General features: G+C 45.2%; 1 protein-coding gene across 2 annotated transcripts in view; it reads right to left on the bottom strand.

Annotated features, from left to right (window-relative positions):
• RALGPS1 (Ral GEF with PH domain and SH3 binding motif 1) overlaps nt 1-23677 on the bottom strand; it is a 329731-nt gene that overhangs the window by 209107 nt on the left and 96947 nt on the right. For both annotated transcript variants that reach the window (XM_060014138.1, XM_060014137.1), the window contains exon 4: nt 20408-20458. In XM_060014138.1, the coding sequence (XP_059870121.1) occupies nt 20408-20458 (51 nt within the window). The remainder of the gene's footprint in view (nt 1-20407; nt 20459-23677) is intronic.

A 23677-nucleotide genomic window follows, 5' to 3' on the forward strand; every position in this document is an offset into this window, starting at 1 on the left:
AGCTGGGAAGAGGCTGGGATCAGCTAAAGGACCCACAGTGAGGGTGCAGCCGTTGGTATTTTAGAAACAGTGATGCCTACAGCGCCTGTTAAAGCTGTTAATGTGAGTCCCAAGGTTCCCTTTCCAAGAAGTCTCCATGGCTCCCTCGCACTTTAAGTGGCAGATTCTTTGGGAGGAAGCCGCAGAGTTGTTGCTCCATCACTGTGGTTTGGTGCAGAAATGATGTACGTGCTAGGAATAAGCCTCCAGGGACCTGCACGGATCTGGAGAAAGATCTGGCCTTCCTAAATCCACAGAATTGGCATTCAAGACTCAAGACCAGTTTGCATCCATCTCAGAGAGACATCTGGGTTGTAACAACAACAATTTAAGGAAGAAGAAAAAGAGGAAGACGAGGAACAGCAGCAGCAGCCACCTACTGGGCACTAATGTTCCAGCCAGAGGGCTAAGTAAGGACTTAATGCATCATCACACAAACCCTCCCAACAGCACTACGAAGTAGCTACTACTGTCGTCACTGCTTTATAGATGAAATAACAAAGATTTAAAGATGTTAAGGAACCTGCCCAAATTCACACAGCTAGTTTGTGATGGAGTGAGATCTCCACTCAGTTCTGTCTGAACCATAACTCACACTACTTTTTTTTTTTTTTTTTTTGGCAGTACGCGGGCCTCTCACTGTTGTGGCCTCTCCCGCTGCAGAGCAACGGGCTCCGGACGCACAGGCTCAGCGGCCATGGCTCACGGGCGCAGCCGCTTCGCGGCATGTGGGATCTTCCCGGACCGGGGCACGAACCCGTGTCCCCTGCATCGGCAGGCGGACTCTCAACAACTGCGCCACCAGGGAAGCCCAATAACTCACACTATTAGCCAGTATGCCACACAATATCCCCAAAGATAAGGTGCTAGAGCCCTGACTCTTCCGCTTCCTTTCTGTAAGGTTCTAGGCAACCAGGGATCCTATCCAAGATGCACTCCATCCTGGCTGCTCTGGTTATCACTAGGGCCACCTCTCTCAAGGCTGCTCGTTCAGGTGTTTTGTTTTCCCAGGTCCCACTAAGTGTCCCAACTTTCAGGGACACTTTGACCCCTAAGAAGTCTCCAGTGGCAAGTCAGCTGTCAGGATCTCTTCACAAGCCTAGGGGTCCTCCTCTAGAAAGGGCCAGGATCAGCAGCTCCCAAGAACCTAGAATCTGCTGGAGGGCATGCAGATAGGTCTACAGAATAGACCGATTTAAACCTTCTGAGAGGGACTTCCCTGGCAGCGCAGTGGTTAAGAATCCGCCTGCCAACGCAGGGGACATGGGGTCGATCCCTGGTCCGGAAAGATCCCACATCCTGCAGAGCAACTAAGCCCGTGCACCACAACTACTGAGCCTGTGCTCTAGAGCCTGCGAGCCACAACTACTGGGCCCGCGAGCCACAACTACTGAAGCCCATGTGCCCTAAAGCCCGCACACTGCGACCACTGAGCCCACAGACTGCAACTACTGAAGCCCACGCGCCTAGAGCCCGTGCTCTGCAACAAGAGAAGCCACCGCAAGGAGAAGCCCACGCACAGCAGCAAAGAGTAGCCCCTGCTTGCCAGAACCAGAGAAAGCCCGCGCACAGCAACAAAGACCCAACTCAGCCAAAAATAAATAAATAAATAAACCTTCTGAGGAAGAAGTGAAGTGATCTAATTGCCTTGTCATGCTCCTGGCGCCAGGCACCTCCTGTGGGTGTCTCACAGGCACCTCAAATTCAACACCCACAAAATCAAATTCCCCAAGTGCCCACCCCACCCCCCAACATCTGCTTGTCCTCCATCAGCCACCGAGGTGCCCAGAATCTGCACGTGACCCGGCCACACGGGAGATTTCTTTCAGCGCCCTGTCCTCCCTGTCTGGGTCTCTCACCTCAGGCCTCGGCCCAAGCTGCCCCCTCTGCCAGGAATATTCCTCCTCCTCCCCTGCACCTGACCACCTCCACCTCGCGCCTCAGGTGCAGGTTTACACACCATTTGTTCAGACGAGCTTTCCTGATCCCCTACACGACCCCAGGCCAAGCTGGATGCTCCTTCAAGGGCTCCTATGGCACAAGTAACGCTCCAGACAGGAGCCCTGACTGTTCTTTATCGAGGCACTTGTTGAATTGCCCATCTTCCCTCCCTAGACCATTAGCAACTCGCAGGAATAGCACCTAAGAGCCTAACTTGTTCACCTTTGCGTGTCCGGCTCCTAAGGAGGAACCTGGCTAGAGCGGGTGCCAACTAACTAATTGCTGCTGAGTGAGCGGAATCCTGTATCAGCCCACAGGAAGTAAAGTGATTTGAAAAAATGAGTGTTCCAGATGGTGGCGGCTCAACCCTTTAACCACAGCAAGTTTTCAGTCAGTGAGTCAATGACAATTTACTAAACAGATACTACGTGCCCAGCACCAAGCATTTGAGAGACAAAGACACACGAGGCTTGGGTTTCAGGGCCCTCTGGAATCTAATGAAAGCTATGGGCTCCCTCCTCAGTGAAATGTGAGTCACAAAATTATGTGAAAGTTTTTACACTATTTATTTTTTCATTCATTTTAATTAAAAATCTTTTCAGAAATTATTTCTCTTATTTTTTTCAAGCAAAAAAAAATTAACATCAACTTCCTAAAAAGAATTAAAAGAAATCCAAACTGTGCTAAGACTGTCCCGTGGATCCTGCGGCAGTCCGGCTCGAGAGAGGCAGTTACCAGGGGTCAGTGTGTGGCTCCTCGAGCCAGACCACCTGAGTTCGAATTTGACTCTACCACTGACCAGCCTATAACAATGGGCAGATCCATTAGCCTCTCTGGCCTCTCATTTGAAAATGAAGATCATAAAAGTGCCTACCTTATATATGATCGTTGTGAATATTCAGTAGTCCGATTCATGTAAAATTATTAGAATAGTGACTGACACACAGCAAGCACCCAATAAACACAGCTATAGATATTATGACTGAACACAAAGTTGGAATTGTGAAACACTCGACATCCAACATACACAACGCTCCTTGACACGTGACACCCTGAGGCTCAGTCGACTTGACGTTTTTGTTTACCAACAGACGTTGAACCCTGGCTCCCAGAGGAAGGCAGTGGCACCAGATCATCACTCCCAAAGCCCACTGATGAGAGTCAGCCAGCATCGGATATCTAGGACCAGCGCTGTTCTCCAAGAGCTGGCCAACTGAATCAATGCTGCATCACCTTCTTTTCTCTCAACCCACTGAGGAAAGCAATGTCAAGGTCTCCTTCACTGAAGAGTTGCCCCCAAGGAAGGACTGTGAATCCAGACTCCCTCTGTGTGTTTTCCTTCCAAAGAGAAGTACAGTGCTCTAGGTATCTCCAGATTTCTGCTGCTGAGGACTTAGCATGACTCTGCCACTCCCGGGCTGCACAAACATTTCTCCCAGCAGTAGAAAGCTCACAGACTTGTCCAGCACAGTCTCCTCTTCTAGAGGAAAGCGTGGCCAAAACGGCCTGTTTTTTCAGAAACATCTATAATGGTGAAATGAAAGGTTTACCTCATTCACGTGGCCAAAAATATCTAGTAAGCCAAGTCATGAATAAATCCCTCTTTCTCTGTTTTGTGTGTTTTCCTTTACTTTCAAAGAAAAAAAAAGTAGAACTTCAGTCTGAAGTTTGGTCAGGTACTTCAAGACTCGTCCTTCGGAGAGCCAGCGAACTCCTGGGTAGTTGAAGCCGCTCTATGTTCTGCTCCATTTCATAGCAAGACCTCCTGGGAAGGCAGTAACCCCAGGCCCCAGCTCTTATGAGACTGTAGGCTTTCAAAGCAGGCTTTCAGGACCACTGCAGCCTTTGACATCTACACACGCTGGCACAGAAAGGCCCAGCCACAGGGGCAGGTGGGCCTTCTTGCTTCATCAACGCTACAAAACCAGATGTGCTGCCAGACGAAGCAGATGCTTCATCCGTGCACAGACAGCCTTGACATTCCTTTCAGTCAAAATGTAGTTTGGCAAGGAAACTGCCTGCCATTCGTGAAGACTTGGAAGTTTCTCAAAGAGGTTTGCAATATAAGAATTCTTCCTGGATGCTGACCACACGCAGGTAACCGGCAGCAACAGGAGCTGGCTGCTCTGAGACTATCATTAGCAGATTGTGCGATGAATTTCAAAAGAATCGGCACAACTACTGATTCTTTCCATGACCTATTTCAAAATACCAGAAGATGGGTCAGCTATTCTAGAAATGATATTATTTGACACAAGAACTGCTTTAATCGCCTTCCTCAGCTCCGAGCCACAGCTCAGCTCAGCCACGTCCAGGTTACGTGGCTTCACCAAGCTCCCTCCTGACTTCTCTTGCTTGGCAAAGCAATAAGCAATTCTGAAGGGTATTCCAAAACAAGGCTTTTGTGTTGCGGTGAATCCGAGCTTTGGAAAATGTTCAGCCTTTCCAAGTCCAGGCTTCTTCTTCCCAATAAGGTCTCCCCTCCCCTAGGAATCTTTGGGAGGTGGGTGCTCCTTCCCCTTTGCAGGTGTCATGTGATCACTGACAAGAGTCCTATCACTGCAGCCTCCATGTCTGGTTATGAAAGGAAGACCAAAGACTATGTAAGCTTCATTGCACTCTTTTTGTTTGACATTTTTTGACTTAAGCTAGGATCACTGCAAATACAAACAGAAGTACATAATCATAAAGGTAAGGTACACTTTCATAAATTCCTTTCAAAGGGAAAATATTAGATAACACAATGACAATGATAACTGTCATTACCCAGATGTATGCAACTCATGCCAACATACACACTTTTGGAGTAGAATGATACCTTAATATGATTTGAGAAAAATAACTTTTTTCTGCAGAAGATAGTTTTCAAAATAAAGAGGCTTTTGATTCTGTTTATGACAAAGTAACTAGTATCAGATTAACCATAAAAACTGGATAAAGTAACAACAACAAAAACCTGGCTATTTAAAGATCTTAGAGAGCAAAAGCAGCCAGGAAGGCCCAAGGCCCCAGAAAGAAGGATAATGCACTGAGGGGAGCTCTCTGTTCACTGTTGTTGTTCCATCCTCTGACAATATCAAGTGTCAGCAAAGGTGCGGAACAGCTGAACTCTCCCACACTGGTGATGGGAATGTGCAACACTTTTGAAAACTGTTTGACAGTAACTAGTAAGTGAACATACACATTTCTTATGACCAAGTAATTCCATTCCTGGAAATTATACTCAAGAGTGATGGTGTTTATGTCCAAAAACAGACATGTTCAAGGATGTTTGTGGCAGCGTTATTTACAATAGCCCCAACCTGGAAACAACAAAAATATCCATCAACATTGGAAACGATAAATAAAATAAGGTCTACTCATACAATGGATGGAATACTATACAGAAATGAAAAAGGATAAAGTCCTGCTACACACACAAACACGGTAAGTCTCACGCGTATAATGTTAAGTAACAATACAAAGTATATATTGATACAATATGATTCCACTTATATAAAATTCAAAAATAGACAAACTACTAGTAGTGATAGAAGTTAGAATAAATCACACTTGGGGGTAGTTAATGGCTTGGAGGGGCATGAGGTAGGCTTCTGGGGTATTGGTATGTTTTGTATCTTGATCCAGTGGCAGCTACATAGTTTGTTACTTTGTAAAAATGCATTGAGCTGTACCTTCAGACTTGTGCACTTTACTATATGTACTTTTTTTTAATTATTATTATTTTTTTTACATCTTTACTGGAGTATAATTGCTTTATAATGGTGTGTTAGTTTCTGCTTTATAACAAAGTGAATCAGCTATACATATACATATATCCCCATATCTCCTCCCTCTTGCATCTCCCTCCCACCCTCCCTATCCCACCCCTCTAGGTGGTCACAAAGCACCGAGCTGATCTCCCTGTGCTATGCAGCTGCTTCCCACTAGCTATCTGTTTTACATTTGGTAGCATATATAAGTCCATGCCACCCTCCCACTTCGTCCCAGCTTACACTTCCCCCTCCCTGTGTCCTCAAGTCCATTCTCTATGTCTGCGTCTTTATTCCTGTCCTGCCCCTAGGTTCTTCATAACCTTTTTTTTTTTTTTTACATTCCAGATATATGTGTTAGCATACGGTATTTTTCTCTTTCTGACTTACTTCACTCTGTATGACAGACTGTAGGTCCATCCACCTCACTACAAATATACGTACTTTTAAAAATCTCTTTAAAAGATAAGGGACTTTAACAGATAATTATTTAATGCAAATACAAGAACAATGTCTTGAGAAGATTATTACATATGTAGAAGTAAAATGTATGACAATACTACAAAGAATGGGAGAGAGGTAAATAGAAGTACACTCTTCTAAAGTTCTTATATTAAATATGAAATGGTATATTATCACTTGAAAGTAAACTGTTATATGTTAAAGATGTATATTATAAACTCTAAACCAACCACTAAAAGAAATTATACCTAGTTAGCCAATAAAAGAGATTAAATGGAATCATGAAATATGCTCAATTACTTAAAAAGAAGTCAGAAGAAGAGGAAAGAGGGAACAAGAATAGAGTTAAATCCAACCAAATCAGTAATCACATTTAATATAAATAGTCTAAGTATCCTGATTAAAAGGCAGAGGTGGTCAGATTGGGAAAAAAAGCAGGACTCAACTATATGCTTCCTACAACAAACCCACTTTAAATATAAAGTTACAAATAGGTTGAAAGTAACAGGATGAAAAATATATATCATGCTCTCTTAGTCTGTTCAGGCTGCTATAACAAAAATACCATAAATAGAGTGGCTTATAAACAACAGAAACTTATTTCTCACAGTTCTGGAGACTGGGAAGTCCAGGATATGCTGGTAGACTCAGTGTCTGGTAAGGGCCCACTTCTTGGTTCATCTTTTCACTGTGTCCTCACATGGTAGAAGGGATGAGCTAGCTCTCTGGGGTCTCTTTTTAACGGCACTAATCCCAATAATGAGGGATCCACCCAAAGGCCCCATGTTCTAATCCCATCACTGTGGGTGTCTGGATTTCAACATATGAGTTTGGGAGGTACATTCAGACCATGGCACATGCTAACACTGATCAAAAGAAAGACGGCTATACTATCAAACAAAGTAGATTTCAGGGCAAAGAATAGTTCCAGGGATAAGGTGGGTCATTTCATAATGATGAAGGGTAAATTCAATAGGAAGACCTAATTGTAAATGTTTATGCAGCTAATACTAGAATTTAAAAATGCATAAAGCAAAAACTGATAGAATTTAAAGAGAAATCAACAAATCTACAATTATAATGGCAGGTTTCAATACTCTTCTCTCAATAATCAATAGAACAAATAAGTAGCAAATCAGTTAGGTTAGGATATAGATGACTTCAATAATACTATTAACCCACTTGACCTCAATTATATTCATAGAGTGCTCTATGCAAAAACTGCAGAATACACATTTTTTTCAAATTCACTCAGAACTTTATCAAGATTGACCATAGTTATGCCATACATAAAATCTCAATAAATTTAAAATAATTTCAAACCATACAAAGTATGTTCTCTAAACACAATGGAATTAGAAATCAATAGCATAAAATACCTAGAAAATCCCCAAATACTTAGAAACTAAGTAACACATTTTTAATAATTCACAGATCAAAAAGAAATCAAAAGGAAAATTAGAAAACATTTTGAACTGAATGAAGGTAGAAGTCCAAAATACCAAAATGTGTGGGATAAAGCTAAAGCAATGCTTAAAAAGAAATTTATAGCACCAGATGCCTACATTAGAAATGAAGAAAGGTCTCAAATCATTGACCTCAGCTTCCACTTTAAGAAGCTAGAAGAGTGAATTAAACCCAAAGTAAGCAGAAGAAAGGAAATGTTTTTTTAAAAAAATATGAACAGAAATCAATGAATTACCAAACATAAAAGCAATAGAAAAAACTAATGGAAGCAAATGCTCTTTTTCTGAGATCAATAAAATGGATAACCTTAGCCAGACTGATCAGAAAAAAGGAGACACAAATTATCAATACCAGGAATGAGGAAGTGGAAATGATTACAGATCCTATAGATATTAAAAGGGTAAGGGAATATTATGAACAACTTCATGGGAATAAATTTAACAACTTAGACAAAATAGACAAACTCATTGAAAAACACAACCAAAGCTCACTAAAAAAAAGAAATATACTACATGAATACTCTACATCTATTAGAGAAATTGAATTCATAGTTAAAAACCGTTCCACAATAATCTAGCAATTGCACTCCATGGTATTTACCCAAAGGGGATGAAAACTTATACCTACACATAAAAAAACTGCATTTGGATGTTTATAGCAGCTTTATTCATAATTGCCAAAACTTGGAAGCAACCAAGATGTCTCTCAGTAAGACAGGTGAATGGATAAACTGTGGTACATCCAGACGATCGAATATTATTCAGTGCTAAAATGAAATGTTAATCAAGCCATGAAAAGACATGGAAGAGGCTTAAATGCATATTACTAAGTGAAAGAAGGCCATAAAACTGTACGATTCCAACTCTATGACGGGCTGGAAAAGGCAAAGCTATGGAGACACTGAAAAGGTCAGTGGTTGCCAAGGGGGAGAGAGAGGGATGAATAGAGAAAGGATTTTTAGGGCAGGGAAACTATTCTGTATGATACTATAATGGTGGATACATGTCATTATGCATTTGTCAAAACCCATAAAATGTACAAGGGTTCACCAAGAGTGAACCCTAATGTAAACTATGGATGTTGGGTAATAATGATGTGTCAAGTAGGTTCATCGATGAAATGAATGTACCACTCTGATGGGGATGTTGATAGTGGAAAAAACGGTCGGGGGTCGGGGTGGGGACAAGGGGTATATGGGAACACTCTCTAATTTCTGCTCAGTTTTGCTGTGAGCTAAAACTGCTCTTAAAAGTAGTCTATTTAAAAGGAAAAAACAAAAACCTTTCCACAAAGAAAATTCCAGGTCCAGGTGGCTCTACGAATGAAATCTACCAAATATTTACAAAAGAAACCATACCAATTCTACCAATAAACTTTTCTGGAAAACTGAAAAGGAAAGAATGCTTCCTAACTTGTTTTATGAGGTCAGTATTACACCAGAAATATATTAAAACCAGATATTTAAAAAACTGATATTCAAACCAGAAAAAGACATTTCAAGGAAAGAAAAATACAGACCAGTATTCCTCATCATGAACACAGATGCAAAAATTCTTAGCAAAATTTTAGCAAATCAAATCCAACAATATACAAAAACGATTCTACATCATGACCAAGTGGGGTTTATCACAGGAATGCATTCAAAAAATCCATCATGTAATTCTCCTTAGCAACAGACTGAAAAAAAAAAACCCAACATATGATTATCTCAATAGATGTAGGAAAAACATTTGATAAAACCCAATATCCATTCCAGACAAAAATTCTCAGCAAATTGGGATTAGGAGGGAACACCCTCAATCTGATAAAAGCCACGTATAAAAAACCTAGAGCTTACAGCTAATATCATACTTAAAAACGAAAGGCCACTTTTCCTCTAAGACTAGAAACAAGCCAAAGATATCTGCTCTCATCGCTTCTGCTCAACATGGTACTAGAGATTATAGCCAGTTAATAAGACAAGGAAAAGAAATAAAAGCATCTAGTTTAGAAAGAAAGAAACTAAACTGTTGTTATTCACAGAGCTATCATCATCTTGTAGAAAATCCTATAGAATCTACAAAAAAAAGCTCCTAGAATAAGTGAGTTTAGCAAAGTTGTAGGATACAGGTCAATTTACAAAACTCAGTCATATTTCTATAAACTAGTAATGAACAATTGGAATTTAAATAAAATAACATTTACAGCAGCATGGAAAATGAAATACTTAGGAATAAATCTGACAAAAGATGTGTAAGACCTATACACTGAAAAGTATATAGCATTACTAAAATAACTTAAAGAAGACCTAAATACATGGATGTGCATACTATGTTCATGGTTCCAGGGACGCAGTATTGTAAAGACGCCAATTTTCCCCAGATTGATCTATGGAGTCAACCCAATCACAATCATAGCCTAGCAAGTTTTGTAAAACCTAACAAGCTGATTTGAAAATTCCTATGGAAATGCAAAGGACTAGAATAGCCAAAACCATTTTGAAATAGAAGAACACATTTTAAGGACTTATATTACCTGATTTTAAGAAGACAGCGGTGGGAGTGGAGAGGAGGGAGGGGCTGCAAGGAGCACAAAGAAACTTTCTGGGTGATGGGTATGTTTATTATCTTGATTTGATGATGGTTTCACATGTATATACATACATCCAAACTCATCAAATTATTGGCTTTATTTACGCATGATTTATTATATGTCAATTATGCCTCAATAAAGCTGAAAAAATCTCACTCCATCCTCATGTCCAACTTTTTGAGGTAGTCATATCATCAGCTCCATTTTGCAGACATGTGACTTGAGCCTTGGAGTGATTAAGTGACTTAAGCATGGTCCCAGAGATACAAACCTAGTCCTTCTCACTCCAGAGCCCAGAAAGAAATGCTCTTCTACCTGCCTCTCATTCATCCAACAACTCCTGACAAGTATTGACCCCATAATGTGCCACTGTGGTTGGAGTTAGGGAACAGCAGTGACAAAAGGTCCTTCCTCAGAGATTTCGACACACTGCTGAGCCCAGGGCCCTTCTAAGCTTGACTTATTAGCCTGTTGTTGCTTTTCTCCTTATTACATCACTGACCTCTCTCAAAAGAGGAGAAATATCTTGTTGAGTTTCTGCTGTGCACCAGGCTGCCTGCCCACGTGATCTCCTTGAAGCATCACAGCACTGTGAGACGGGTATCATTTCCATTTTACAATTAAGGAAACGAGGCCCAGGGAGGTAAATGAACCTGCCATGATCACACAGCTGGAGAGCAGCGGAGCCAGGCTTCAAATGCAGATCTTCCTGCCTCCGAAGCATGAGCCTCCCATCCCACCAAACTGCCTGCAATCAGGCAGTTGCTCCTGCAGCAAGAGTCTAAGTGAACCCTGTTTTTCTCGCAGACAGAATCGCAACCAGGAGGCAAGTCCCCATGGACGAAAACAGCTGTTCGCCAAATGTTCTGTTTTGTGTTATTAATTCATTTAAAGGGAAATTTGGTTTCTAACCAGCACTAATGTCATACCCACACTCAAGAAGGGGAAAAAAATGAGTCTGGAAATTGCAGTGTTGGTTTCATTGGATCAAATGTGCTGCTGGCCTATGTCTGCAGTCAGACCCGACTCCTGCCCCAGACGGTTCTCCCCACCCTTCAGGCAGGTCTTTCTCTGGGGCCCAGAGAGGGACTCCAACCTCTGTCTCCATCATGAAGGGAGCTGGGGGAAAGCCCGTTCCCACTTTGTTTTCATTGTGACAAGAAATCCTTACAAAGGATAGAGTGATTACTAGGAAATGAGAAGCAAATAACAAATGCAAACTCAGAGCAGTAACAGATGAGAAAGACAGCTGCTCAGGCTTCTGTTGCTAACTAACATCAACACTGAAACGCTGGAGCCATCCTCCCCAGGTCTCGGCCCAACTGGAGGGCAGCTGGCTCACCCGCTACTACCTGATTCCGTTTTTTTAACGGAGAGGCAGGGTAGCGTAGACGTCAAGAGTATTCAGTGGGACCTTACTATTATTATTATTACTACTACATCCTACATATATTCAACAAATAACATCAGGCACTGTGCTAGGTCACAGGATATGGGGTACTGGCATGATCCCTGCATCCACGGAGTTTATAATCTAGGAGGGAGACAGACTTGAAACACTAATCGTTCAGACTTTCCAAAGTCGTGACATTTCAGCACAGTGGTGAAGAGCACTGTACATGAGCAGTGGTAGATGGTGAGGTGAGAGGGAACCGAGGGGAACCTGCAGCACCCTGAGATCTAAGCTGCTCACTCCATCTCCTGACAGAGGAGGAGGAATCGCCTGTGATGGGGAAGAGGTGGGCATTCCAGGTGGAGAGCACAGCACGGGGGAAGGCAGGGAGACCAGGGAGGCTGCGGGGCAGCATGGAGCGGTGGGCTGCGGCCGGAGGTCTACTGCTGGCCCATCATGCAGAGCCTGGCCAGCTGGGTAAAAGAGGCAGGTCGGCATCCTAGGAGCACTGAACCTCAGAAGGTTCTAGGCAGGACAGGGACACAGTCGGATTTTGGCTTTAGAAAGATGTCTCCGAATACAGAGAGGAGGTTGAGGGGCCGGGATTGAACGTGGGGAAATGTGATCGGAGGAGAGATGGCAGTGGCTTAGGCTAGGCTGGGTCAGTGGAGGGAAATGGTCTGAGAAAATGGCCCAGCATGTGACCTGAAAGAGGGGTTTTAATGATGTCAGCGAAACCGATCTCCTCTTTACAAAAAACTGCCTTGCTGGCAACGTTCTTCCCTTCTCCCAGGGCCAAACGCTGTGATTCCAAGGAGCAGCAAAGACACACAGGGTTTGTCCGACATCCAACACTGACCTCTGCTTTCTGGAATGCCCGCTTCTTCAGAGCAAGCAAATGGCATCCAGACAAAAGGCCAGAGGGTCAGGTTCCTGAACCCACAGGCAGTGTTTTCCTGAACTGCAACGTGTCATGTGGCCCAGAGGAAACCGTGTACTTCAGTGGGGAGTCTTCCATTCCTCGGCAGACCAGCAGATGCGGGTCCAGCCAGGCCCCAAGGACTCAAGCCCTGATTTGGGGAAGGGTGAAAACAAATCTCTCTAGAGTGAGTGCCCCCCAGGGACAAGCGTTCTATCTGGATACCGCCTCCATTTTCCCAAAACATTTCTTAATGAGCTCCCACCGCCTCCTTCTCACCGGATCTGCCCTTTATTTATTTATTTATTTTTGAGGTAACTTTTTTTTTTAACACCTTTATTAGAGTATAATTGTTTTACAATGGAGTGTTAGTTTCTGCTTTATAACAAAGTGAGTCAGCTATACATATATATATCCCCTTTAAATCCCAGGCTCCCTCCAGGGCTGCAGGGAGGAGGGGAGTGAGGATCCAGGATGCATGCCCAACTGGAACACCCCTTGCCTGCCTTCCACTGACACTCAGCACCTGGCCTGTGCCTCAAACCCAAGTGTCAGGTGCTGGTGACACTCTGGTTCCTTCCTTCATGAAGCTCCAGTCTAGGCCTGCAGCCTTCTTCTGAACCATTTCTGGGCCCTTCCATCTCCCCTCCACATTGCCATCGGTTCCTGAACCCAGGATGCTCTCGCCTTCAGCTCTGGCTCACAGTTTCCTCCTCCCACCTCTCCCGCCATCGGGGAGGTCTGTACACTGGGTGGTGTCCTCTCAATTCTGGGTCACAATGCACCTCAACCTCCCCCTGGAAAGACTTTCATCCCCCTCCACCTCAGCTACCCACAAGCACAGCCATCACCCCTTCAAGCACAGTGGCCAGAGCGACCCCACCTCTGACCCTGAACTCTGAAATCCTTCTCCTTCCAGGACCTCCTGGCCTCCCTCCCCTGGACAAAACGCTGCCCACCACCCTGCTCGACTTCAGGACACTGGGCTCCCTGGGCCTCCTCCTGCCTCCAGGGCCACTTCCTCTGCCTCCTTCTCTGCCCTCTGCTCTTCCCTCTGCTCCCCACACGCAGAGTGCACCCCTCTGTCTGCTGTGTCTTCTTGCCTCGGCCCTAACAGCAGCCCCCTATTCAGTCTAGGGCCAGGCCCCTCCCCACCATCACTACCACCCTTGCCTCCCCCCACGGCTGCACACTCCCCAAACCGGTCTCCCTGACTGCAGTGGGCTCTGTCTCTGCAGTTAGAATGAACATCCTAAAATACAAATCTGTCCATGTCACTCCCCTTTTGAAACCCCTCCGTGAACCCCCAAGGTTAACAAGCTAAAGCTCTGCCTCCTGACCTCTCTACCCGCCACTCTCTCCTTGAGGCCCTGCCAGCCCCAAATACCTCTTGTCCACTGTCCGTTTACATGTCCGCCCCTCACTCTCACTGGATGGTGCCCATGACCCTCTGCCTCTGTCTCTCCAACATGTGGCACAGCAGACAGATGAAGAAGTGAATGATGAGTGAAGGTCCGCCTGACTACTGAGAAATCTGGCAGCGGGGATGGAGCAATGTCGGCAGGAACAGCAAGACTGGAAAACACAGGCACATGGAGACACCTTCTACCTCACTGAGTTTGGTACCCACCGCAGTTTGTTTCCATCACACTCGGGCCTGCTGGACACCCATCCACATGCCTCTGAGACCCTGCACACCCCCAGCTGCCAGTCAGCAAGAGAAGGACACACTGACCTCTGGTGAGCACGCCCACATCCCCGGAAGCCATGCCCTTGAGGAACACAGAACCGAGAGAACAATGGACTCACCGGTTTTTCTCCCCAGAAGCCAGGCACTAAAAGTAGTGTGAAACTTTGGTAAATATACTATCTGCCTTTTAAGTGAGTTATTCACTCTGCCTGAAATGCCCTTCCCACTCCCATCCCATTCCTTGAATCAGCCCTCAGATACGATCCCTTTCAGCCTTCAAGGTTCAGTGCCAGTGTCCTGACTTTAAGGCAGAGAGAGTCTTCCCACGCAGTCTTCGCATGGCCCCCAGGTCACCATGGTGTGAGTCTCCATCTAGACTGCAGCCTCCCTGCCATCCACGGAACTAGGGTGTGAACTTGGGTCTGAAGGACTCCAAGTACAGTGCTCTTAACCACTCTGATACTCAGAGCATCACCTCCTCTGGGCCACTGGCTCCCACCCAGGCATCACTGAATGTTCTTTGGAGCATGATCTCATGTCCAAAATGCACAGAACCCTTGGGCTTCCCTGGTGGCGCAGTGGTTGAGAGTCCGCCTGCCGATGCAGGGGACATGGGTTCGTGCCCCGGTCTGGGAAGATCCCACATGCCACGGAGCAGCTGGGCCCGTGAGCCATGGCCGCTGGGCCTGCGCGTCCGGAGCCTGTGCTCCGCAGCGGGAGAGGCCACAACAGTGAGAAGCCCGCGTACCGCACAAAAAAACAAAAACAAAATGCACAGAACCCAGACTTCCCTCATGGCACTGTGGTTAAGAATCCGCCTGCCAATGCAGAGGACATGGATTTGATCCCTGGTCCGGGAAGATCCCACATGCCGTGGAGCAACTAAGCCCGTGCACCACAACTACTGAGCCTGCACTCTAGAACCCGCGAGCCACAACTATTGAGCCCAAACACCGCAACTACTGAGCCCACATGCCACAACAACTGACGCCCACACACCTAGAGCCCGTGCTCCACAACAAGAAAAGCAACTGCAATGAGAAGCCCACGCACCACAATGAAGAGTAGCCCCCGCTCGCCATAATTAGAGAAAGTCTGCATGCAGCAATGAAGACCCAATGCAGCCAAATAAATAATTAATTCATTCATTTTTAAAAAATGCAGCAGGGCTGGTTCCATCCCTGGTCAGGGCACTAGATCCCACACGCATGCCGCAATTGAGAGTGTGCGTGCCACAAATTCGGAGCCTGCCTGCTGCAAGTAAGACCGGTGCACCAAATACATAAATAAAAGTAAACATTTAAAAAATGCACAGAACCTGTTCAAAATATGCACCGGTGAGAAATTACAGCCACAGGTTACTGGGAACTTAGCATACGCAGGCATTGCCCTGAGTTCTTACACGCCCATTGTAAGGTGAAAACTATGGTTCCCCCATTTTACACTTGAGAAAATTGAAGCATAAGGAGAATGAGTAACTTGTCCACAGTCCAAGCTAGGAAGGGTGAAGCTGGGACTGCACCCTGCCTTGCCAGACTGAGCCCGTGCTCTCCAGCACACCGGGCAGCACCAGTGGGCCTAGCAGCTGGGCTTGGATAGAAAGTGGGCTGAGTCAAGCACAGAGCGTGCACATTTTCAGCACATTCTAAGAACAGCAGTTCCCCCTTGATGCTCCATGTTAAAACTAATGACAAAAACAATTCCAACGTCCAAACTGGTCTCTGAGAAACTGCTGGGCCTTCAATTCCACAGGCTGGGAGGTGGGCATGATGACAGACAGATTTGGTAGGTAAGGCTGGGGGGAAAATTGCCACCCTGAAAATGTACCCTCTCCCAAGGCTGCTGCCACCAGGACCCCTCAGAAAGTCCTCCTTCACAATGCAGCCCCCACCCCGAGCCATGGCAGCCAGGAACCCACCCAGCCCTGCAACCCAATCCACCACGGTGGGGATAGGGTTCTAGGCCACAGCTAGTAAGTTAAACACAGCTGTGAGCTATTATGCTACAAAGTTGTATCTGCCTTAACTCGCCAGTTTTTGATAAAATTGGTCACTTGTTGGAGTCACTGGGGAACCGGGCAGTTATGGTTCCATATTTGCTAACTTCCATTTTCCTTGCTCTCTGCCAATCCTCAACTCACCATCTGCCTGGCTTCCTCTAAGTCCTGGGCCGATGCTCTTGCAGTCCCCCTTGCAGAAATGAGCAGAAGCCACAGTTCTACCCTCAGTTATCAACAGCAGTTGGAAATCTGAATCTTCAAAGACTGAGCTCACCAGAAAAAACCCTTGCTTTCGGGGAAGTGGTTACACCGCAAAACAGGCAACCGGGTAATCACGTCCCCTTACTTGGTACGCCCTCCTTGGCAATGTGCCTAAACTTGGTCAGATAATGTTCTGCTACAGTGCTTCTCCTCTCATTCAGTCATTCAGTCACTCTTCACTCATTCAACACATATTAACTGAGTATCTACTGTGTTCCAGGCACTGGGATTACAACAGGGTCTCTCAGGATGCAGCCCTTCAGAACCAAGTGAGCATAAACTCCTTCTCTGCCCTGGTGCTTCCAAAGACCTTTAGGAGAAGCCAAGGAGGGAGGCCCACCTGCATGTGTAAGTGGTAGGAGGGAGAGAAGAAAAGAAACTAAAGACAAACAGAACTGCAAAGAAATGCTCAAATTTAACTAGTAGTCTGCTGGTTAATAGTAATACTGATGTTATTTTAAAACTATTATACATATATATCATGGGGTAATACAAAAAAGTCATTATTTATTGTTGTTAGAAACCAGAATTGTCAGTGTAAAAGAAAACATATAAAAACCAAGGGAATTAAGTTACCAATCCTGGAATGTTAGATTTGAATCCTGGAATGTAAGATGGAAAGACGAACATTGTATTGGTCGTGTTTCCACATGATAAAGTGGTATAACGAACAATCCTGAAATCTCAGAGGCTCACAATGACAACATTTATTTCATGCTCATCGGTCAGGCGAGTGACTGCAGTTCAGCTAATCTTTGCTGGGTTGGCTGGGCTGTGCCAGGTTAGGCTGGAATTCAGGCTTTGGGTCGGGGTCAGGTCATCTTTAATGTTATTTGGGGACTTGGGCTAAATGCACAATAGCTATGGGTCCCTCACAGAGAGCGGAGGTTCCGAGATGGCTGGTGAAGCTTCCTGCCTCTTACTGGCTCAGCTCACCACTTGCATCCCATCACTTGTGCCCAAGTCACGGGCCAGGCACAAAGTCCATGGGGTGACGAAATATACACCACCCACAGGGGAGTCATGACAAGGATGAGGAGGGAAGGAAGGATTGTGGAGAAATAATACTACCTACCCAATCATGAACTCATGACTTTTCCTTTTAAAAAATAAATATTTCCTAGCCCCGTCCACCAAAAAGGCCTAAAAGCAGTGGCAATCCAGTAGCAATGAACATCTTCTCACCCAGACTGCAGGTTTCTAAATACTACCCTCCACTAAAAGGAACCAGGACTCCTGAGGGAATGCCTGATTCCAGGTCTTCAGCAGGAAATTAGCATACCTTGTTGTATCAAAGAGCAAGGAAGCTATCAAAAAATAATGGGATCATGTTAAAAGGATACAGGAGATGACATGAAAGGGCTCCCATTGGTTAGAGGCAGGGTAATTTATGCATCAAAAAGAATAGTGACTACAACTGACTGAAATGGATTCCCAGCCCCACTCTAACCCTATGGAATCAGAATCTCCAAGGATAAAGCCTAGGCATCTGGATTTTTTTTTTTTAACGGAACTCCTCAAGTGATTCTGATGCACAGTCAGGGCTGAAAGGCGCAGGTTTCCTGATCTTCTGGGAGTCCAGACCACTCACAATGCCCATCTTGCTCTCACGTGCTGGCCTCTGCTTCCTGGAAAGTCTCGTCTACATCAAACGCACAAGTGTCCCTTATACATGTGCTTCCGACGCTGGGGTGGTCCAGCCATAACGTGGCAGACATCATCAAGGGGAAAAGTTGCAGTTTTCAGTCTGCTAACAGCAATAACAAGAGCAGGAAAGCTGGGACAGCTCCCAGGGTGCTCCTTTTAACCACAATTTTGACAATGACAAAGAGTAATAAACTCTTCCGTCTTTAGCTAACATATCATAGATCTAAGACATAAAAGTTTAGGGTCTCTCCAGATACCTCGAAGCAGTTCATTCTTAATCCTCACTCTGCAGCAGAATCACCTGGTAAGCTTCTATACAAAACACAGCTGACTGTGTTCTAGACTCTAACCCAGAGACTCAGATTCCACGGTCTAGGGTGGAGTCCAGGCACCCCGTGTCTCCAAGGCTGCCCAGGTGATTCTGACGTGCAGCCACGATTGAGAACCACAGCTCCAAGCTGGTCTTGAAAGCAAAACATCTCCACCTTAATGTCTTGTGACAACTTGAAACGAGATATGCCCTGAAAGAGGCACCTTCCGAACTGCAGTGCCCTGGGAAAAGTCTCGGTCTGCCCCTCCTTGTGCCTCTGAAGAATTCCCCATCCCTTCCCTCCTGCAGTCAGCCCAAACAGCCACCCCAGCCTCCCTGGCCTCACAGCAGGCTGGGCTGTCCTCCTTGATGCTCAGGACAAAGAATAAAGATCCAAGCGTCTAAACTGCTCCAGATCAAAGCTAAGCAGAGCCGGGTTCAGCTGAGAACTAAGGCAGCCATCGCACAACTACTTCCCCAAGAGGCTCCAACATGTAGTGTGTTGGGCTGTCTTCTGTTTTTGTTTTTGTTTTTAATTAGAAAGAATGTGTAATCCCACATTAGAAGAAAATAGAAAAAGACTGAAGTCAGCCAGTTCAAAAAAGCAAACATAGTTCTGCCCCCAAAACCTAATGAATACAACACACACACACAAACACACACACACACACACACACCGAAATACAAATCACTGCCACGTCTTCACACAAATGCTGAGTGCAGCTAGCAATACTAGTTTCCCCCTAATGTGTGGTGGGTTGGATGCCAGCTCTAGGAAGGCCTGGATCCTTTGTCTGGCTTTGTATTAAAATATGCTGTTCTTCTCAAAGTCTGTAAGAAGAAGGGCATCATGTTAAGAGTGGTGTTCTGGAATTCACACCATAGTTTTGACATATCCACCACCCACACCCCTCTTCTCTGAAATCTGCACCCCACTCACAAGGTTGGGTCCTCTCAGCTGTTCTCGCTCATCTTGGCCACCTACTCCTGACCTGAGTCTCTGAACCAGCACCGGACACGGGTCTCAGTGGGGCTGGACTAAGATTTGCTGGTTCAGGTGTGGAAGGTGGCTTCCACAGCATCACGTAAATATGGGCCCTTCGGGGAGGCCAGGTTGGACCACAGGGGCAGACAGGACAGCGGGCAGGAGAGAGAGGAGAGGGGAAAGCAGAGGAGAGGGAAAAGCAGAGGAGAGGCAGGGAGCAGGGAGAGGGCTTGTGTCCTGCTCGGCTCTTCAGGCTGCCTGAACTCCATGCCACAGGTTCTGAAAGTGCCCCCTTTATGCTTGTAACAAATTCTTCTTCTGCCTATTCAGCTACTCGAAATGGATTTCTATTACTTGATAAGAAAACCAGAATCCTGTCTAAAATAACTGTAAAGCCTCGTTATCAACTGCTAAACATTTCCAGGGATTTTTTTTCGAAGACTAAAATCAACTTTTTTTCTCTTTATTGAATATGCTGTTTCTAAAAATATATGTATGCTTTTAACATGAATTTGTATGTGTTTTGTTGCGGCAACTGGCTTCAAAATCAGAAACAAGGCAACCACCAGCATTTGGTATCAACAGAAAGAAGGCTCTCTAGGAGATGTTCTCTCCCATCTCTGTCTCAACAGTGAGCATCTCCAGAAGAGGTGGCCTGGGCAAAGGAATCAGTGTGGCCAGGCCTGACTCAGGTGTGAAGGCGGTAGGCACCGACTGCCCACAGCCCTGCCAGAGGGGGCCAAATGCAGTGATATCCTCTGGAGAACCTAAACACCTGACTCAAAGAGTGAGCACCTCTGAGAATGGAAAGCTCCTGGATGCTCTCTTTAATGGGGGCTTAAATCAATAACGTGAGTTTATAGAGACTTCAAGAGAGAAACCGGGAAACTGAGTCAGTCTAACATGGCCGACTAAATCCTCCCCTCCCAGCCCCAGCATTAGTAGCAGAGTGTTGAGAACAAGGTACAGACCTCTGGCTGGATGGCTTTAAACACGGGTATGTCCATTAATGTGATCTGGCTCTGCAACAAAAGAGAATCGGGGTTAGAAAATACTGGAAACCAAAAACAGCTGTCATGTGACTTTGAAACTATACAGAGTAATAAAGTAATAAAGTTGTAATAAAGTACGACACTCAGAAGTCATACTTTCCCCCTTGAAATAAAAATCAAGATAGAGTAAAAAATTGGGTAAATTTTGAAAATGCCTCGCCCATCCCTTCCCTCTTCATAAATCTTGATCTACCCTTCCTCCTCGAACATGAGATGAACTTCCAATTTAAGAATTGAGGGACTTCCCTGGTGGTCCAGTGGGTAAGACTCCACATTCCCAATGCAGGGGGCCCGGGTTCACTCCCTGGTCGGGGAACTAGATCCCGCATGCATGCCGCAGCTAAGAAGTCCGCATGCCACAACTAAAAGATCTCGCGTGCCGCAACTAAGTAAGACACAGCGCAGCCAAAATAAATTAATTAATTAATTTTAAAAAAAGAATTGATAATAGTAGTTTGGAGGGTGGGAGTGAAAGTAAGGGGAACATTTTAAGTTTGGATATTTTCGTTCTATTTGACTTTTTGTTTCAAGTATGAATTACTTTTACAATTTTTAAAAGTTGCAGACACCATATTATAAGTTAGCATGCTAAACAGAGACACTATCTATTACTGTAAATTTTTTTTTTTAAATTGTGGCTTATAGAAAGTGTACATTTCTTCTGAAGCCTAAGCCTCCTCTAAATTATATGGTAAAGTGCTATTCAAGATGCATCCACAGACCAGTGTTGGACCATGAACTGTTTATTCCACCAGCCCACAATGAGATAATTACGGAATTTGAGAGCAAGCATTTGGAAACTTTTATAGCAATCCCCATGACATTTTTATTGTATTTTTTAAAAGTATCAGTCATTAACTGATGGGAAAGGAAAAAACTGGTCCTTTATCACAGCTAGCTTGAGAAGCACTAGTTCTGTCAATAGGGAAAACACACATCCAGTTAAAAATCTGTTCCCATTGCTAGAAGCTCATCAGGTGACAGTAAGAGAAAGCGTCATTGCTGACAGCTTTGCAGGCCAAGGCATGGACTGGGCTGACTTCACATGACCTATACCTATCTTCATATGTCACATGGGATGCCAGGAACCAGTTAACAGATGCTTCTGTGACAGGCCAAGGAAAGGAGAGATGAGAGCTTCTGGATGCCCACTAATGAGAGAAGACACCTGTCCATTGTATACAGGGCATCTGGGAGGACATGATGCACTGAACAGACATGGGCTCTGGAATCCACAGGGCTTGGGCATAACTTAATAGCAATATTCTCTTTGACACATGACTTTAACCTCTCCCAGTTTCAGCTGCCACATGTAGAATATGGTGACAATAATCCCTATCTAATAGGATCGTTGTGAGAATTCAAGGCAAGAGGTACAGAATGTCTGGCACCTAATAGATGCCCTCTCTGTATATGTATATGTGTACATATATGTGTGTGTACACATACAGGTGCCAGGCATTCTGTACCTCTTGTCTTGCATTTTCACAAAGATCATATACATGTTTACATAATTTTTTTGGCAAAAGAGGAGTCACATAGATGGGCTTGTGTATTGGCATATGAACTTATGGTTCCTGCCCAATACATGAGCTAGGAAATAAGGGCCCATTAATTTGTTTGAACATCCGTGCTTCAAAGTTGCTCTAAAAAATACTTAAAGGAGGGCTTCCCTGGTGGTGCAGTGGTTGGGAGTCCGCCTGCCGATGCAGGGGACACGGGTTCATGCCCTGGTCCGGGAAGATCCCACATGCCACGGAGCGGCTGGGCCCACTAAGCCTGCGCGTCTGGAGCCTGTGCTCCGCAATGGGAGAGGCCACAACAGCGAGAGGCCCACGTACCACAAAAAAAAAAAAAAAAAAAACCACTTAAAGGAGGCTGTTACATCAAGTCAGCAAATACTGTCATGAGAAAAAATCTCGTGTCAAGAATACATTGGAGAAAAATGGCAACACACATGGCATGTCAGCTGTAACCACAATCCAGGGCTTAGGTGCAGAATTGTGGTCACCTCTTGGCACAATTTAAAGGTGGTCCAAGATCACTGGATTTCTGGGAAACACAGGATGCAGGCCAAAGCATACCATCTCCAGGGCTGAGGAGGAGACGGAAATAAGGAGGCGGCTTCACCCCTCCAAGGGGCTGGTGCTCATCATGGGCACTGAGGTGAAATGCCTCCACTAACGGAAGCTCAGCAGAGACGTGGATGGCACCAGGGAGTCTGAGCTCTTCCACCTCTGGGTCCACCCACCTGTGGCAAGCAGGCCCTGGACGTCAGCACAACATGAGTGGTTACTATGTACTGAAGCCCGCGGGCTTGTGTGTCTGGCCCAGAGCTACAGGGCCCTAAGCTCCGTCCCAGGCAGTGCAAATAGACTGGCATTTCTCCTGCCAGACCCATGGAGATTGTTAGCGAAGTGCTCCTCACACGTGGATTAATTCTGCCATCCTGGGGAACAGAAAGGCCTTGTGAAAACAGGAGATTTCAGCTGAGAGCTCACAGGGCCTTGGAAATCTCTCCCGCAGTTCAAGTTAACTCCCAATCCAGAAGAACCGGCAGGATGCTTGTAATGTCCCTTAGGAAAAGAACCAAAAGTCTGCTAATATGAAAATGAGAAAACTTCCTTTCCATCCTGCCATCAGTTCTAGGGTTTGCTACTGAATTTCCAAATGATGTATTAAAATAGTGACTTTATTTATTTATTTATTTATTTTTGCGGTACACGGGCTTCTTACTGTTGTGGCCTCTCCCGTTGCGGAGCACAGGCTCAGAAGCCATGGCTCACGGGCCCAGCCGCTCCGCGGCATGTAGGATCCTCCCGGACCGGGGCACAAACACGTGTCCCCTGCATTGGCAGGCGGACTCTCAACCACTGTGCCACCAGGGAAGCCCTAAAATAGTGACTTTACACTTCATAGTTTTTTGGATGGTCCGAGTTTCAAATATTCTGATTCCCACTCAGACCATAAATCAGAAAATGTGTTCAGGTATTTTATTCAAGACAAACCACAACAGAGGACACGAGACTGAAAATAGAATGGTTGGTCCCAAACACACAATCAGAGGGTTTTCAGAAGAATCTCTCCTATTTCTATCTTCTCGATTCTGGCCAAAAAAGATGCAGTGTCCAGAGTAAGAATACATAGATAGATAATCATCAGATTATAAATTTCATGTCATTTTACTAC

The sequence above is a fragment of the Delphinus delphis genome, chromosome 6, assembly GCF_949987515.2.
Source record: "Delphinus delphis chromosome 6, mDelDel1.2, whole genome shotgun sequence".
Taxonomy (NCBI): domain Eukaryota; kingdom Metazoa; phylum Chordata; class Mammalia; order Artiodactyla; family Delphinidae; genus Delphinus; species Delphinus delphis.